At 45.8% G+C, this 16,096-nt stretch overlaps 1 protein-coding gene across 6 annotated transcripts in view; it reads right to left on the bottom strand.

The window, feature by feature from the left end:
• The window catches only part of EPHB1 (EPH receptor B1), a 451,153-nt gene that overhangs the window by 250,227 nt on the left and 184,830 nt on the right, over nucleotides 1-16,096 (bottom strand). For all 6 annotated transcript variants that reach the window (XR_007775966.1, XR_007775962.1, XR_007775965.1 and 3 more), the window contains exon 3: nucleotides 727-1,408. Coding sequence is in view for 1 of the 6 variants with exons in the window: in XM_050965380.1 (XP_050821337.1) it covers nucleotides 727-1,408 (682 nt within the window). In the remaining 5 variants the exon portion in view is untranslated. The remainder of the gene's footprint in view (nucleotides 1-726; nucleotides 1,409-16,096) is intronic.

Genomic DNA, 16,096 nt, shown 5'->3' with positions numbered 1-16,096 from the left:
AGATATAAGCCAAATTTATTGGATGTCTAGCAGGCTTTTCACTCAATCTCACCTTGTCACATTGCTACCAAGGACTGCACACATATCTAGAATCACCAGTTACGTGTTTCAGACCCCAAAACACTCGTTCATGTGCAAAGGCATTAGCTCACACATTTACACAAACAAAAGCTCCTCCTCAAAACACTGGGGTGAACAAAAGCTGGTCTCACAATTGTTAGAGGAAAGAGAACAAACAAGGGTAAGAACACGATTGACTTGAACTCCACGTCAGATTTAGCTGACAGGGCCCTGAATGCATTTTCCCACTAGATGCTCTCCCAGGACACTACAGTCTCATGCCTGCCCTGAGGTTAGTTAACACTCCTGCATTGTTGGGGTTATTTATGCACTGCATGCCCAGCTGGTCTATAAATGTGCTACATTCATTTTCAACAATTTCATACGGGGTAGGGTGGGAGGGAGAGTCCTGTGATGGCATTTGCCATCTCAGTCAGTTGCAGGCCAATGACCTTAGACCTCCTGATGCCAAGCATGGGCAGAGTTGGGATGGGCAAAGTGGTATCTACTTCACAATGCTCAGATCCCCTGACAATCCCTGAGGGCAGCACTGAAGCCCCTCAATGGTAGAATGGGTGCTGGCCAACCTCAGCTGGCTTTGGGGCATCTGCTTTGTTAGCAAAGCAAAGCATCATGAAACAATACCTAAGCTGAGCAGAGTCTTACCTTTGCAGGCCACATTGTTCTCAGCCTCATAGCCAGCCTTGCAAGTGCAGCGGCCGATGGGAACCATCCACTCCCCATCGCCATTGCAGTACAGCTTAATGGGCACGTCCACCTCCTCAGCATTGGGAATGCAGGTGCCACGTGCAATCACCAGAGAGGTGCTCTCAGCCCCAGTCATGGTCTCTGGGAAGATGGCGAAGTTCTGCACCACGCTCGGACACTTCTTGAAGAAGACCCTGACCGAAAGCAGTGACATGCAAGCACCATAGTCCTGGAAGGCAAGGTAAAAGCCATTGCGGGTGAGGGGTCCGAAGCTCCTCACCTCGGTGTTTACCTTCATCAACCGGCCCCCAAAGTCCACCTGGGAGAAGCTCTCATCAGCAGCAATTGTGTCCACTTTGAGGTAGGGCGCCTCCGTCCAGAAGGCCGACTTCTTGGTGGCAATGATAGAGTCCATCTCATAGTAGTACAGGTTGAAGGTTTCCTTGCAGGAGCCAGGGACATTGGGAAGGCTGCTGCAGTCCCGCACAGTGAAGCGCATCTCGGTGTAGATGCGGTGAGCCCCCCGTCTGTTTATGAACGTGGTGAGGAGCCAGTTGTTCTGATTGGGTTCGAAGACGTTGCACACCTGGTAAGTGCGGATGGTGTTCAGGTTCTCATCATAGCCACTGACTTCTTCCCACTGGACAGAATTAACACAGGAGAGGAAACAGGCAATGAGAAGGGTGCAGCGAAACGGGCACAGAGATGACACTTTTACCTATTGGCCCATTAATCACTGCCGCATGCGGGAGTTAGTGACATAGAGGGTCAGTGTATTTGGCTTTTGCCTCTGGAAAGGTGAGAGAAAATCATGATTAGGGCTCAGGATTTATGGAATCAGCAAATACAAAGCAAAACCACCAGTTCAAAAGCAGAGGAAGAGAAACTGCCCCAGCTACACACACACACACACACACACGCTCAGGTACAGTAACGTTTTTCACATTCATAATAAAAAATAATACTAACTGCACTTTTAATCAGTAGATCTCAAAGCGTTTACAAAGGAGGAGGTCAGTGTCATTATCCCCATTTTACAGATGGGGAAACTGAGGCACACTGAGGTGCTCTGACGTTTCCAAGGTCACCTAGCAGGTCAATGGCAGAGATGGGAATAGCACCCAAACTGCCTGAATCCCGGGCCAGTGCTCTAACCACTGACTCTCATTGTCTCCTATTCACTTCTTGTCCCCATTCTCATCCCCATGCCTCTTCCCAACACTTCAAGATGGTGCAATACTGCATCATCTCATCATTTTGAGACATTGTCACAATGACTGGCAAAGCTTATGAGCAATTTTAACCAGGGAAGGGCAGAGTTATGTGGACGAAGCTTCCAGAAATCTTGCTTGCACTATGTCTCTGAGCCAGGAGTTTTCAGACTGACGACAACTTACTGGTGGGTGGCATGGTGCTGCTCTCTTCCTCATTTCCAGCTGCTAAATTGTACAAAGACATAGCCAAAGACCATACATAAAATGCCTTTTCCATGTGAGTGATTGCTGTCATTGCCACAGGGATGTTACAGGCACATAAATGGGAGGAAAGATGATCCATATACACTCATGAGTGGAAGGGAAAATGGTACATAAGAATATTTCTCTATTTAGATGTAGTCAGCATGTGACTCTGAAAAAGTGTGAGACATCATGCTCTAGGCGGTGCTATCAGATTCTCACTTTCATGAGTAACAAAATCAGCAAAACGGAGACTGAGAAACAGCATCAGTGTAAAACTGCATATGATTTCAAGTAAGGGGCAGCAGCTAACTGTAAATAGCTGTGATGACATGAGAGTCCTACAGACAGATTCATAACCGTATAATCCATTCATTTTAACTAGTCTGTGTTTACAGTCTCTTTGTTAGTAACAGCATTATTCAGGCAGCAGTCTTTATGAGCTATGGTGGATGTGATGCATAATTCCTAGGAGATCCAGTGTTATATGTCTATGTATGGCAAACTTCTTGTGTGTACAATGTAAAATGCTTGAGGGTCCTTATATGTGCTGATGTTAACACACTGACAGGGAAGCAGGAAGTTATAAAACAATATGCTGCCTCTTTGCAACATCAGAATGTTACCACAGATTTTGTTCCCTTGTGCTTCCTTTTAAACAGTCTGATAAATATTTTCTTCCATATTTCCACTAATAAATTGTAGTTCTGGTGTAAGATCTGGAGTACCAGTGTATTCATACAAGATTCTTGTAAGAATACACACATCCGCTGGGCACTTTGGATAATTTTACCCCAGTTCAAACTGTGCTCAAGCTTATAAGAGCAAACAGGATCACAGCTGAAGGTGGCCTGGCTGCATTCTGACTAACTGTTGTTAACCAAACAAGCAACAGGTGGTGGCAAACAACCCCACCTGATTGTGTCTTCTCTCCCGGCATCCTATTCCCGAATATGCCATGAAAGCTGTACAAAGACATTACTTCTCTGCATTCAACAAGATGTCATTTTGACAGAACCCAGTGTCCTCTTGTTATCATTACAGAACACAGCTGAAGGGTACTTGACGTCATTCTGGCTTACTGGTTCGGTAGGTTTATCATTCCATTTTTGGGCTTTGCATGATGGACCAGAATCCAATTAATTTCAGATAATTGTCTGTCTATCTTTTAGGAGTTACCTGGCCATGAAGCATCAGCTCCAGGAGTTTTTCTGACCTATGCAAACTCCCTGAGAAACATCCAGTCCTTCCAGTTTGTCATCACCTACACGCTCGTATGTCACTGCCTGCTTGGTCTGCATGTTAGTCATAGGCCTGTACCAACAGCCTTTCATTCTAGATGCCAAGCTCTGGTTCTAACTCCATTTCCATAGATGACTCCCTACCACACCACTTCCCAGGTTTCTTGGATTCTGAGCAACGCCGCAAAATTCAAATGTGGATTGTGACCTCCCCACAAAGTTCATGGATTTTCGCTAGCCCCAAGGATATTGACTGCAAAAGCAGCTACGAGAGAGCAGGCTAAATACGCCCAGTGCCAGCAATGATCACTCAGACACGCTGCAGGGGCAGGAGCCCACAAGTAAATCCCAAGAGCAGCCTACCATAGGAGGATCTAGGCAACTACAGTTGGGACACACCTCACTGTAACTCTCTCAGGAGCGCTTCCTATTCCAGCATTCCCTCCGCTAGTGAGCTGTCTGTGTGAGGAAGGGAGAGTGGCTGGGAGGTGCAGGGAGAGTGGGGCTGCCAGTGTATTGGGGTGAGGCAGAGAAAACGGGGTGGGTTAGGCCATCTTAAAACTAGCCAAGAGGCAAGATACCAGACTGAGAATCGATCATAGGGAAAAGTTCAAATCAAGGTGTGGGGAGCAGTGGGATCTAGTTGGGACGGATATGCAAGGGCTGCAGATGGATTCTGCAAGGTCTGGGGAAGGGTGTAGAGCAGGTATGTGTAGGGGAGAGGCCTAAAGTAAAGTAAATGTGCAGGGGTTAATTCAAAAGAGAAAATGAGTTCCCTTCACACATTCCTTGGCCTTGATGATAAGCAAGCTTCCCTCCCCTCGCACAGCCACACAGGGGCTGCTCACAACTACTGGGCTCTGGGAAGACTAACTGCTAAGGAGCTGGATGATGCATGGGTCGGGAGTGGGGGGAGGGTGAACGTGACCCTGTCTCCTCCCACCCCTCCAAGTAGCAGCTGCAGTAGAGATTATGAGGCACATTCTCTCAGGTGCTCTTCCTAGTTTAGGTCAGTTCTGCACTGCCCCTATGCAGAGTCATATGCCCTTAGATTGCAAGCTCTTTGGAGCAGCAGGACCCTGTCTCAGCATCTCTGGAAAGGTCTCAGCACATGTTTTAAGCACTGCAGCAATACTAAAGATAAGGATGAGAAAACCACATTCAGGGATCGTTCCACTTGGAATCGGCGCTATTTTCCCAACCCTCAGAAAGCTGAGTCTGGGCTTAGCTCCGCTCCTCAGTGGAAAGCGAAAGAGGCAAGTGGTGAATCAGGGAATGGGGTCTGGGCGGCAGAACCGGGCGTGTGAGAGAATATGAGTCTGCAGAGCACCACGGCGCATGTAGGGAGAGGTGGTCTCTGCAAATTCAGGTGCAGGAAAGAACTTGCTTCTCACATGCAGCCACACGTGCTGCGGAATTTGCTTCTCCAATAGAGCCCCATGTATGAGGTCCAGACCATTGCTGGATCCCATTGACATGAATGGCATCCTGTTCACACTGCTGTCTGGGCTTTGCAGAAGGAGGGAGCAGGTATCTGCGACACAGGCCACACGGTTTAGAAACTCTACCTGGAAGAGGCTCCAGCAGTTCATTGGGCCCACCCTTCCCCTCTGCTCTGCCAGGCCTGTGAGTAGGCACCAAGCAGCACTAGCTCCTGCCTGGGGAGTATCTCTGCGGCCTTTGTAACAGCTGTGTCTGTTGTTGCCACTATAACAGCCACAAATTCATTGTTTCAACAAGATCCCTTTAAATAATTCAGGGCACTGGGGATTAAGTCAGTGCTCTTCCCTGTCTCTGCTGAGCTTTAAAACCCTTCCAGCTGGGAGACCTAAAGAGAGTATAATGGACTGTTCCACCTCCTGGCTCCCCTCCCTGGGCCCTCCTTCTCCCCATTCCAGGAGCCAACTCAACAACAACAACAGCACACAGCAAAGAAAAAAATGGGAAAAGAGCTTGGCTGGTAACCATAGCAGCAAGAGCCGTGCTATTCAGCTGTCATTATCCCGATGGCTCACACATGTGATTATCCAAAGCTGTCAGCTGAATGCAGTCTGTCATTCTTGCCCTGAATGGATCCTGTAGAAACAAGTCAAGGGAGTGGCTAGCGGCTGTTTCTGTGCACTGGAGGCGCTCTTCACAGCACCTTGGTGCCAACATATGCCAGCAAGCTTATTCTAGAGGGATCACGTCGCGTCTGGGGATTTCCCACTTTGAAAATCACTCCATCCTTTGTGCTGCAGGCACCACAACCTATGCTACCAGGGACTCAGGGAGAGTTTTGCAAATTTGGCCCTTATATTTTAGTGGGGATACGTACATGCCTCATGAGCTGAAACATCCTGGCAGCTCCTGCCAGTAGAAATATATTCACCTTCTGGTGTAAAATACAGGTATGGTACTTGTGCCACGTTATCATGTAATGCTGCAAATAACTTGTGGCCATGCATAAAACATCTAAAGAAAAGCTAGAGTAAGGCAGATCTATATTGTACCCATAGTATATCTACACTAGTCTGTCTACCTACAGAAAAATCCTGCTCCATTCAGCTACCTCTTAAACACAACGGGCCAGACCCTCAGCTGGTATAAATCAAAGCAGCCCAAGGCAACAGACTTCAACTTACATCAGCTGAGGATCCGGCCTAAAAATGATAATCATAGATACATTATATAGCTGCTTTGCATAGTAATACCTGCACTGTAGTTTTAAGCCTGTGACAACCTTGTTTCTTATACAACCTGTGTAAAGCCAGTCTTAAGGGCATGTCCAGGAATGAAGACTTGCAGCTAATCGAGTTCATGTGTGCGGCTCTGGTAGTGAGAGTTCGTGGAGTTCTAGGGAAGAGCTGTCGCCAGGCCAGCATCAGAGAACACCAGCGTGATGCAGGGAGAGTAACTCACTTGGTTTGCATGGAAAGGAGGCACAAACAATCCCTGGAGACAGGAAGGAGGAAGAGATGGCAAGAGCTGTTTGGAAGCAGCAGCGAGAGCTTGGGAGCATGAAGAAGGAGCAGGAAAGCGAGGGTTGGGCAGAGCGATGGGCATTCACATCTTAATCTTAGCCATTAGAGATGGAAAGAAACATAAAAAGTCATCCAGTGAATGCATGTCGGTTCCTAGCAGGGAGGAAGCGGTGTGGACAATGGAACTGAAAAGAACTTTTGGGAGAAGAGTTGAGAGTTGGCCAAGCAAATGACTCTGATCTACATACTGCTCTGCTTACCCCTGTGCCACCCAAATGAAACATCCACATCAATGGGCAGCATTTGGCAATATATGTTCTCTGCTCTCTCCACCCTGGCCCCAGCTCTGTTTTCTCTCTCTTCTCTACCCGTCTGTCTATCAGTACCTATATCCCATCTGTCTAGATCAGAAGTTCTCAAACTGGGGGGCAGGCCTCCATGTGGGGGAGGGAGGCCGGAATGTATGTGGGAGGGGCATGAGAAGCTTTAAGAAGGGTGGGGGGAGTCTTACTGTGTCCATTTTACACACAGCAATGAATAACTAGCAAAGCTCATTCCTCCAGACGTATCAGGCCCTCAGATGGTGCTGTGCATTTTGACACATTTCTGTTAAGTCTGCATAGCATTATACAAAACTGTTGCCATCTATATGTTAACCTGTCAGCTACGACACAGTGTGCACATTTAACTGTGAGCCTGGACCAGAGTCACCATTTTGCTTTTGCTCTTATTACAATGGATCATTGGCTCATTTGTGCAACAGGAAAAAAAGCTCAAGTGAAAAACCAAGAAACCGAAACTTATTCAAGTGAAGCACCACCACCGGATGTATAAGTTAATGTATTTGTGCGGTAGGGTGTACACTACTACAGACTCAAAGAAGGAGGAAGCAATGTAATAAATTTGAGAACCACTGGTCTAGTTATCTGGTCTGTTTACTCTCTTTGTCAATTCTCTCTTCTCTATAGCCTCTGTCTGTGTATTGTATCTGTAAGTCTATGGATATGCTTGTCTCTCTATATATGTCATTTTTACCTATCCACTTGTTCTGTCTTTTGTCTGCATGCAAGTATCTGTTTACCATCTACTTAGTTATCTGTCTATATATCTCCTGTCAGTCCATCTGCAGGATTTCAATAACAAACTCTGTTTCATGTCAATAACTTCTTTCCAGTGTTGAGTTGTGCAGGGAAGTTTTGTACAGAGAAGGCAGATCAGGCACTTCTATTAACCCTGTCACAAAAAACAAAGAAAAGAGATATTCCATGGAACCAAAAAGGTGACAAATTAAAAAAGATACAAGGAAACAGCATTTCACACAATGTCAGTTCACCTCTGCAATTCACTGCCACAAAGATAGGTGAGAATCCAGGAGCTTAGCAGGATCCAAAAAGAGGTTTGAACCTCAAATGGCTAAAAACAACATCCAGAGCTAAAACAAATATTAAAAACAAACTCAGGAGTTTTAGAAGGGACATCAGTCTCTATGCTCTGAAGTATACACCAGCCCCTCACGAATGGTGTTAGAAGAAACTTTCCCTGAAGGCAGGTTATTCTCTAATTGCCCTTTGCAGGGTTCTTGCACCTTCCTTTGAAGCAGCTGGTGCTGATCACTGTTGGAGACAGGACATTGGATGACATGCAGGGGGCTGGAACAATTTTTACAGTGTGTGCGCAGGGGTTGAGTGCCATTGAACCAAATTGTAAATCCCATATATGATGGAAACCACTTCAAGCCCAGGGCTGCAGCACCTATGATGACATGGATCTCGGATCTGACCCAGTCTGGCTGCTCCTATGTTCCTGCATCATTTGCCACCCCCACACTCTCTACATTCTTCACCAGCTTTCTTCTGTCTTTTCCAAATACAGAAGGGGCTCAACAGTGTGTGACATGGCTTTGTTAAAGGTGCCAGGTGATGCCCTGCAAGCCTGAAACCCGGAGGTTTAAAGCACACCCCCCACACTCTCCACTGGGCTTAAAGATCCAAGGGAACCACTTTTAAAGGATAACCAGACACCCAAGCTGTGTGTGTCCCACTGGGCTGGTGCTGTGAGAAACATATCAGCAATGCCTCTTCTAGCCATACCAGCTCATGCTCCTTGCCTTTCCTCTTGATTCTCAGCTGGATAGGATAATCGGGAGCCACTTTTGATCCAACTGATCCTTAGCATAGCTGTGAGATAGGGCTGCTTGAATTTGCATTTGCTGTTGAACTTCTTTTTAGATAGAACATTGGGTTCTGACTAAATGCATGTCTTCATGGAAAGTACCTACTTTCCTTGAACGTTTTCATTTTTCCATTTGCAAGCCAAAAATCTGAAAACCAGATGTGATTCTGGTTGGCCAGAATATATTTCTTTTCTACAGGTTTTAGCCATACAATTTAGATTTTCATCCAAAAAGTTTGTTTTCGGTTACCTAACATTGAAAAATTTTGGTTTGGGGGGTTTTAATGAAAACAAAAAAAAAATATTCAATTTTTGTCAAGATTATCTGGCGAAAACCAAACCATTTTCCAACCAATTCCACTGAAGTCATGGGCAAAACTCTCATTGACTTCAAAGGGACAATAATTTCACCCATAGATCTTAGCGGCCCGTCTGTGAGAAAGAGCTGTAGCTGCATGCATGAGTTATGAGGTCATAAGTCGATATAGTTTACAATATTCTGGATAACTCTTATCTGGATACATTTTATTACTGCTGTGCAGATGTCCAGCACCTGGACTGGCCAGGAAATTGCACAAACCTGCTTTAGGCATATTTATTGAGAGCTGTTTAGTTGAACAAAAGACTAAGATTGAGTTGTTACAAGAGAATGCTTAAAGAATATTGCTTAAATGTTCAAGTAGGCATGGGAAGAGGAGGAGAGGCTGTTTAGCATAGACTAGCATCCAAATTGGATTGACCATTTCACCACTCTGGTCTGGTTTTGAGGGAATATACGGATGTTACCTCTCTGTATGACAGTGAGAACTTTATTGGAATACTGGAGCCAGTTTTGGTGTGCACACTTCAAAAAGAATGATGAAAAATTCAAAGGGCTTCAGCAAGGCACTACACAAATAATTGAAGGCCTGGAAAAATACCTTACAGTGAAAGACTAAAGATGCTCTCTCTAGTTATTTTGTCAAAGGAAAGGTTATAATAGTAACTTGAGCTCTGTCTACAAGTACTTCATAGTAAAGGGCTCTTTGATCTAGGATAGGGAGGCATAACACAAGCCGACACTTAGATGTTGAAGCTAGACGAATTCAGACTAGAAATAAGGCAAAAATGTTTAATAGGGAAGGTAGTTAACCACTGGAACAATTTACCTCTTGAGGTGGTTGATTCTCCATCACTGGGAGTCGAAGTAGCATAAGATCTCTTTCTAAAAGACAGGCTCTAGCTCAAGCAGAAACTATGGGCTCAATGCAAAAATTATTGGGTGAAGTTCTGTGGCCTCTTTCATGCTTGAGGTCAGATTAGATCATCATAAGGGGCCCTTATGGCCTTGGAGTCTATGAATTTGAGACATTATGAACTTGAGTCTCCTATGGATCAGGCTGCCTCTAGCCCAAGAAAAAGGATTTGTTCTGCCATGCTGCCTTTCATAATGCACATTTTGCACCTGCCTCCTGAGGGCTTCCAAGTACCTGCTTATGAGGGGTGATTACCAGCTACCTTTCATTTGCTATTCCTGTCAGCATTTTGGTAATTTGTCAATACTGGCTATGGGGGTTGGATTTTCACAAGCACTCAGCTCCTGAATAGGAACGAGGACAAGATGCTCACAAGAGCCCACACTGAGTGCCTCTCACAAAAATCAAAGTCAGGGCTCTTGTTTTGATGCCTCAATAGGAGCTGAGCAGTTTTGAAAGTCTGGGCCTGGGCGCTGGAGGCCTCAGAAAAAATTTACGCTGACTCCAGGGAGGGCAAAATAAGAAGCAGATAGTGATTAGGATGCAAGATCACAGGTTAGAGGATTGTGAAGTTCTAGTGCGGACCACTGTGGCAGGAGGAAGGCTGCAGGAACCCAAATGGTAACCACACTTATGTATGACTCCTGCCTACTTAAGTAGTCTTAGCAGCTAGCTGTAAAACACAACTAGATTCAGTTGGGACTGAAAACTTTCACCAAGATAAAACATAACTATGTGAAGTATATTGGATTTTTCACTATTGCAATGATCTGTCCTCATATATTTTCATTGCTTTAATGTAGACATCCATCTCATCATCCATCCACTGGCCTACCTCTGTACCTCCTCTGTTGTAGTATCTAGCTCACCGTAACCCTCTAGCTATCAATCTGTTATACCCATCTATTAAACTGAAGCGAGTTTTCCTAACTGATTTCTCCCTCCTCCCACCCTCCACTGCCGCCTTTCTGTCCCTGTCTTTGTCTATCACTTTCTCTGTCAGGGGAATGTGAGTCAGGTTATTTTATGCTTCCATTCCTCAAAGACTGGTATTGTATAAGAAAGATGTTTTAAGTGCCTCAGGGTGTTTTGTTCCTCATTACTTCATAAAAGTGACATTAATAGCCAGGGAAGAGCACTGCTGAGTGCAATTATGGATGATGTTCCAGGTATGAAAGCTGTTTTGAGCCTGCTAATGTTTCGTAATTACAAGTCTTTCGGTAGAGAGTGAAAGAGAGAGAGGATGGAGAACAGTGACTTAACTGAGTGGTTTACCTGGAAGGAGGAAAAAGGGGGAAGGGAGTTCAGAGACTTGTCTGTATCTGGAAAATCTTTCTGAAGCCTGGGGGCCAGCTCGAGGACAAGATCTCTCTGAAGGATTACGTCTGTGTGGCTGAGATACAATTCTGTGTATCAAGTCAAATGCATACAGCCAACTGTGCCATAGACCGAGTCCTCTTTCCATGGGCATCCAAGTGGAAATCAGGCAGGAAGAAGCCACTGCATGGCAATCATAGGAGACAGAACAGAATTCACTTGATGTAGCACCCTGTTTGAGTGGCAGTGCCAGCAAGTCCCATGTAAAGTTCTAAGAGCCATTATTAAGAAGCTGTGGCCCTGCACACAGTAATTATATAGGGCTGGGACCCAATTCTCTCTTACTGGCTTTGTACTATTGTAACTCCATTGTCTCCTGACTTACACTGATGTAAGCAGATCAGGTCCACTGTCCTTGCCCCAAAGCAATACGATTAGTTTAGAGACAGCATAATAGCCATTAGGAGATCAGCAATAGCTCATTCATGTTGGTTAGAACACTAAGGTTATATCTTCAACTCTTTCAATCAAATGCCACAGAAACCCAGCCCTGGGCAGCAGGAACCAGATTTTATTTCTCCTCTGGAGGAACAGACATACTCTAGGTTACAGAAGACCAGTCAGTTGACAGGAAGATATTTGCTCAATGGCTGCTAAGGACACTGCAGAAAACAGGCAGGACAGAAGATTATCTGACGGAGGCTAGTATCAATCAATGCTGCTTTCACTAGTGCTGGTAAGAGAGGCCATTAAAATTAGAAGGTTTCTTAGAAGAGAAGTAAACCACTGGGGTAGGGGACAAGTGTGTGTCTCCATTCCCTTAAGTGGGAGGTAGGAAAGAAAACATCCCCCTCCACAATGATCCCCCTATCTATCATGGTTTTGGACCCTGGAAGTGGGGTGACATGCTGCTCTTACAACATGCTATACTGGAAGGATCTCTGATGAGGAGCAGAGGACTCATTCTTTGCCCATGGACCTGGACCTGTAAACATATGATGTTGCCTATGAAGTTTGTAGAGGAGATATGCAGGCCTTGTGTGTTTTTCCATAAGCTGCTGTTAGAATGGAGATATTAATACATTCTCTCTCTCCCCCACACCTACATACCTCCATCCACTCTTGTCTGGGTGAGCCCTTATATTTTGTCAAGAGAGAATGCTCAGGTGCCTGATAAAAGACTCTGCTAGACAGTCAGGCAGCTGAGAGATCACAGGCTCAGATAGAAAGATCAAGGCAGAGGGAAAAACTTTACATGACCCACAATTAGCCACTGATGAAGTATGAACAGGGGTAAAAGGACCCTTATCTCCCTTGGTGAAATCTTGTAATGGTGTCTGCGGCTAGTTTACATCATATCTGTCTTTTGTAACATTAAGGCAGAACAAGTAGGTCAAATGTTTTACAAACTGGGCTCTGGTTTTATGTGGCTCCATTTTTAAGTTTCCCCCACACCCTAGCCCAATTTTCAGAGCTGTTGAATGCCCAGCGCTCCACATGAAGTCACAACATCTGACATCTAGTTGCCAAAAATGATGAGCCACTACTGATATGATGCTTCCATGCCAGTAACAACAGTAGTGGCTGCTTGCGCATCCTTTCTTAGGGCTGAGTCAACAATACTGGTCTGAAGCATCTTTTTAGGAAAACGTTATCTTCTATGCATCTGCTACAAGAGAGAACAAGACAACATCTACCATGGATATCACAACGGCATCCACTTTGCTCCTATGGACAGGATAGGAGCTCTGACCTTGTTTGCTGAGGTTTGGTGGGGCTGCTGGACAATCTCACTCAGCTCTGATGATGTCCTCTGTGGCTGGGTGCAGGGGTATAAGTTTTCTAGACTGAACTGAAATACTTCAGCTTTTAGTGCCCAGCCCACTTAATTCCTGGTGCTTCTCCTTCCTGGGGCGATCATGTGGTCAAGAAGATCTAGTAATGGTACCACCCTCCTATTCTCTCAGGTGTGTTCAGGAAAAAGAACTTCTCCCTATTTTCTCCTGTAAGATTTTGGGCATGGAATCAGACAGTTGTCCATCATCCCAGCAACAGGGCAGTAGTTCTATGTTTTTCTCCTTGTTTTCACTTTTGACTTCCTGGGAACCTTTGGGCTAGAACAGGGGTGGGCAATTTTTTTGGCCCAAGGGCCACATCTGGGTATGGAAATTGTATGGTGGGCCATGAATGCTCACAAAATTGAGGGTTGGGGTGCGGTAGGGGGTGAGGGCTCTGGCCAGAGGTGTGTGCTCTGGGGTAGGGTCAAAAATGAGGAGTTCAGAGTATGGGAGGGGACTCGAGGCAGGGGGTTGGGATGCGGGGGGGTGGGGTGAGGGCTCTGGCTGGGGTGCGGGCTCTGGGGTGGGGCTGGGGATGAAGGGTTGGGGGTGCAGGAGAGTGCTCTGGGCTGTGACTGAAGGGTTTGAAGGGCAGGAGGGGGATCAGGCCTGGGGCAGGGGCATGGGACGGAGGCAGGGTGGGAGGCTCCGGGAGTACGTACCTCAAGCAGCTCCCAGAAGAAGTGGCATGTCATCTCTCTGACTCCCACACAAAGGGGTAGCCAGGTGGCTCTGTGCGCTGCCCTGTCCATAGGCACCGCCCCTGCAGCTCTCATTGGCCACAGGTCCAGGCCAATGGGAGCTGTGGGAACAGTGCTTGGGGCAGGGACAGCATGCAGAGCCCCCTGGTTGCCTCTGTGCATAGGAGCCAGATGGGGGACATGACGCTGCTTCTGGGAGTTACGTGGAGCCATGGCAGGCGCAGAGCAGGACAAACCCTGGACACTGCTCCCCAGCGGGAGTTCAAGGGCTGGATTAAAATGTCTGAAGGGCTGGATGCGGCCCCCGGGCTGTAGTTTTCCCAACCCTGGGCTAGAAGAAAGTGAGAAAACATCCTCTCTTTTTTATTTAAAGCTCTCTCCTCACTACCACGGCCTGCTCTACTAATTGGGCCTATAAGTTTACCCTAACTGTGAGTTCAACTGTAAAAAGTGAGTGACAGTTTATAAAACAGGCCAAAATTACCTATAAAAATGATGAGAAAAAGGTGTACACGGGAAACAATGAGACTGAATTAGACCCAACAAAAAGCCTTGCTGATAACTCAAGGATGATGTTAAGATCATGTCTGGTAAACATGAGTGTGGGACTAGAAATCAATGGACAAAAAGTGAACAAAATAAGAAGGGAATGGGCTAATCTGCCTGTTGCTCCCTTTTGGTGTTCTTAAAGAGAGAAGGCTGGGGCAAGGGAGAGAAATTAGCAGAAGCAGTCAACAACTGCTGGCTGGGTTGGACGAACAGCTGAAGAGGCTACTGCTTCCCTGACTGACCAAAAGATGAGAATACAGCTCCACCATTATGGCAGCTGTCAACCCAACCATCTGCTGGGAGAACCGTGACCTCTGTGGTGTTGGTTGTCCTGACCAGACTGGGCCAGAGAGGGGTCCAAATGACACTGCCATTTTCACCAGCTTAATTCCAGCCACCAGCTAGGATGTGAGAGTGTCACTCCCTCTATCCCATGTGACCTTTTCTTTTCCACCTGACTGCTTCCTCTCCCCCCACTCCTCCCCTACTTTTCCTTCTGTCTAAGAGGAATTTGGCTTAACCAAACAAAACTGTCTTTTCTGCGACACTGATGGTTGCCTGTTACCTGACAGCCAACTAAAAGCAATTTCCTAAGCAGCCTAATGTGCGTACAAGCCTGCCAGGTTTGAAGGGAGAGGAGGCACTGATAAAACCACATCCTATGCTTTTCCAGTACTGAAGTTTCAAGTAAGAAGTAACAGCAGAGACAGAAGCTGGATTTTCTCCCTTTGCTGATCTTTTCCCCCTCTTCTGCATGTTTGTCTTCTAGGGAACAGGATTGGACTTAACAAAAACAGCAACAACTCTCACCCATTTCAATGCACTTATTCTTTTCCCCCAGATAGACAGTTATTACCTACTAAGACACTGCTAAATAAAGGGGGTTTGTTCAAAAAACTCTCCACCCCAAGGGAAAGAGAAAAAGGGATGCTGCTAAGTGACCGTCTTACTTCATACTTTACATTACAAATGTTTTTTTCTTCCTTACTGTTTCCTATCTTTCATAGAATCATAAAATATTAGGGTTGGAAGAGACCTCAGGTTATTAATGGCTCCCAATCCTGCTGGAAAAGTATAACAAGTGGGGTTCCGCAGGGGTCTGTTTTGGGACCGGCTCTGTTCAATATCTTCATCAACGACTTAGATGTTGGCATAGAAAGTACATTTATTAAGTTTGCAGACGATACCAAACTGGAAGGGATTGCAACTGCTTTGGAGGACAGGGTCAAAATTCAAAATGATCTGGACAAATTGGAGAAATGGTCTGAGGTAAACCGGATGAAGTTCAATAAAGACAAATGCAAAGTGCTCCACTTAGGAAGGAACAATCAGTTTCACACATACAGAATGGGAAGAGACTGTCTAGGAAGGAGTATGGCAGAAAGAGATCTAGGGGTCATAATGGACCACAAGCTAAATATGAGTCAACAGTGTGATACTGTTGCAAGAAAAGCAAACGTGATTCTGGGATGCATTAACAGGTGTGTTGTAAACAAGACACGAGAAGTCATTCTTCCTCTCTACTCTGCACTGGTTAGGCCTCAACTGGAGTATTGTGTCCAGTTCTGGGCACCGCATTTCAAGAAAGTTGTGAATAAATTGGAGAGGGTCCAGAGAAGAGCAACAAGAATGATTAAAGGTCTTGAGAACATGACCTATGAAGGAAGGCTGAAAGAATTGGGTTTATTTAGTTTGGAAAAGAGAAGACTGAGAGGGGACATGATAGCAGTTTTCAGGTATCTAAAAGGGTGTCATCAGGAGGAGGGAGAAAACTTGTTCACCTTAGCCTCTAATGATAGAACAAGAAGCAATGGGCTTAAACTGCAGCAAGGGAGATTTAGATTGGACATTAGGA

This window comes from Gopherus flavomarginatus, chromosome 8 (genome assembly GCF_025201925.1).
Source record: "Gopherus flavomarginatus isolate rGopFla2 chromosome 8, rGopFla2.mat.asm, whole genome shotgun sequence".
Classification (NCBI taxonomy): domain Eukaryota; kingdom Metazoa; phylum Chordata; order Testudines; family Testudinidae; genus Gopherus; species Gopherus flavomarginatus.
This window is presented reverse-complemented; position numbering and strand designations above follow the sequence as displayed.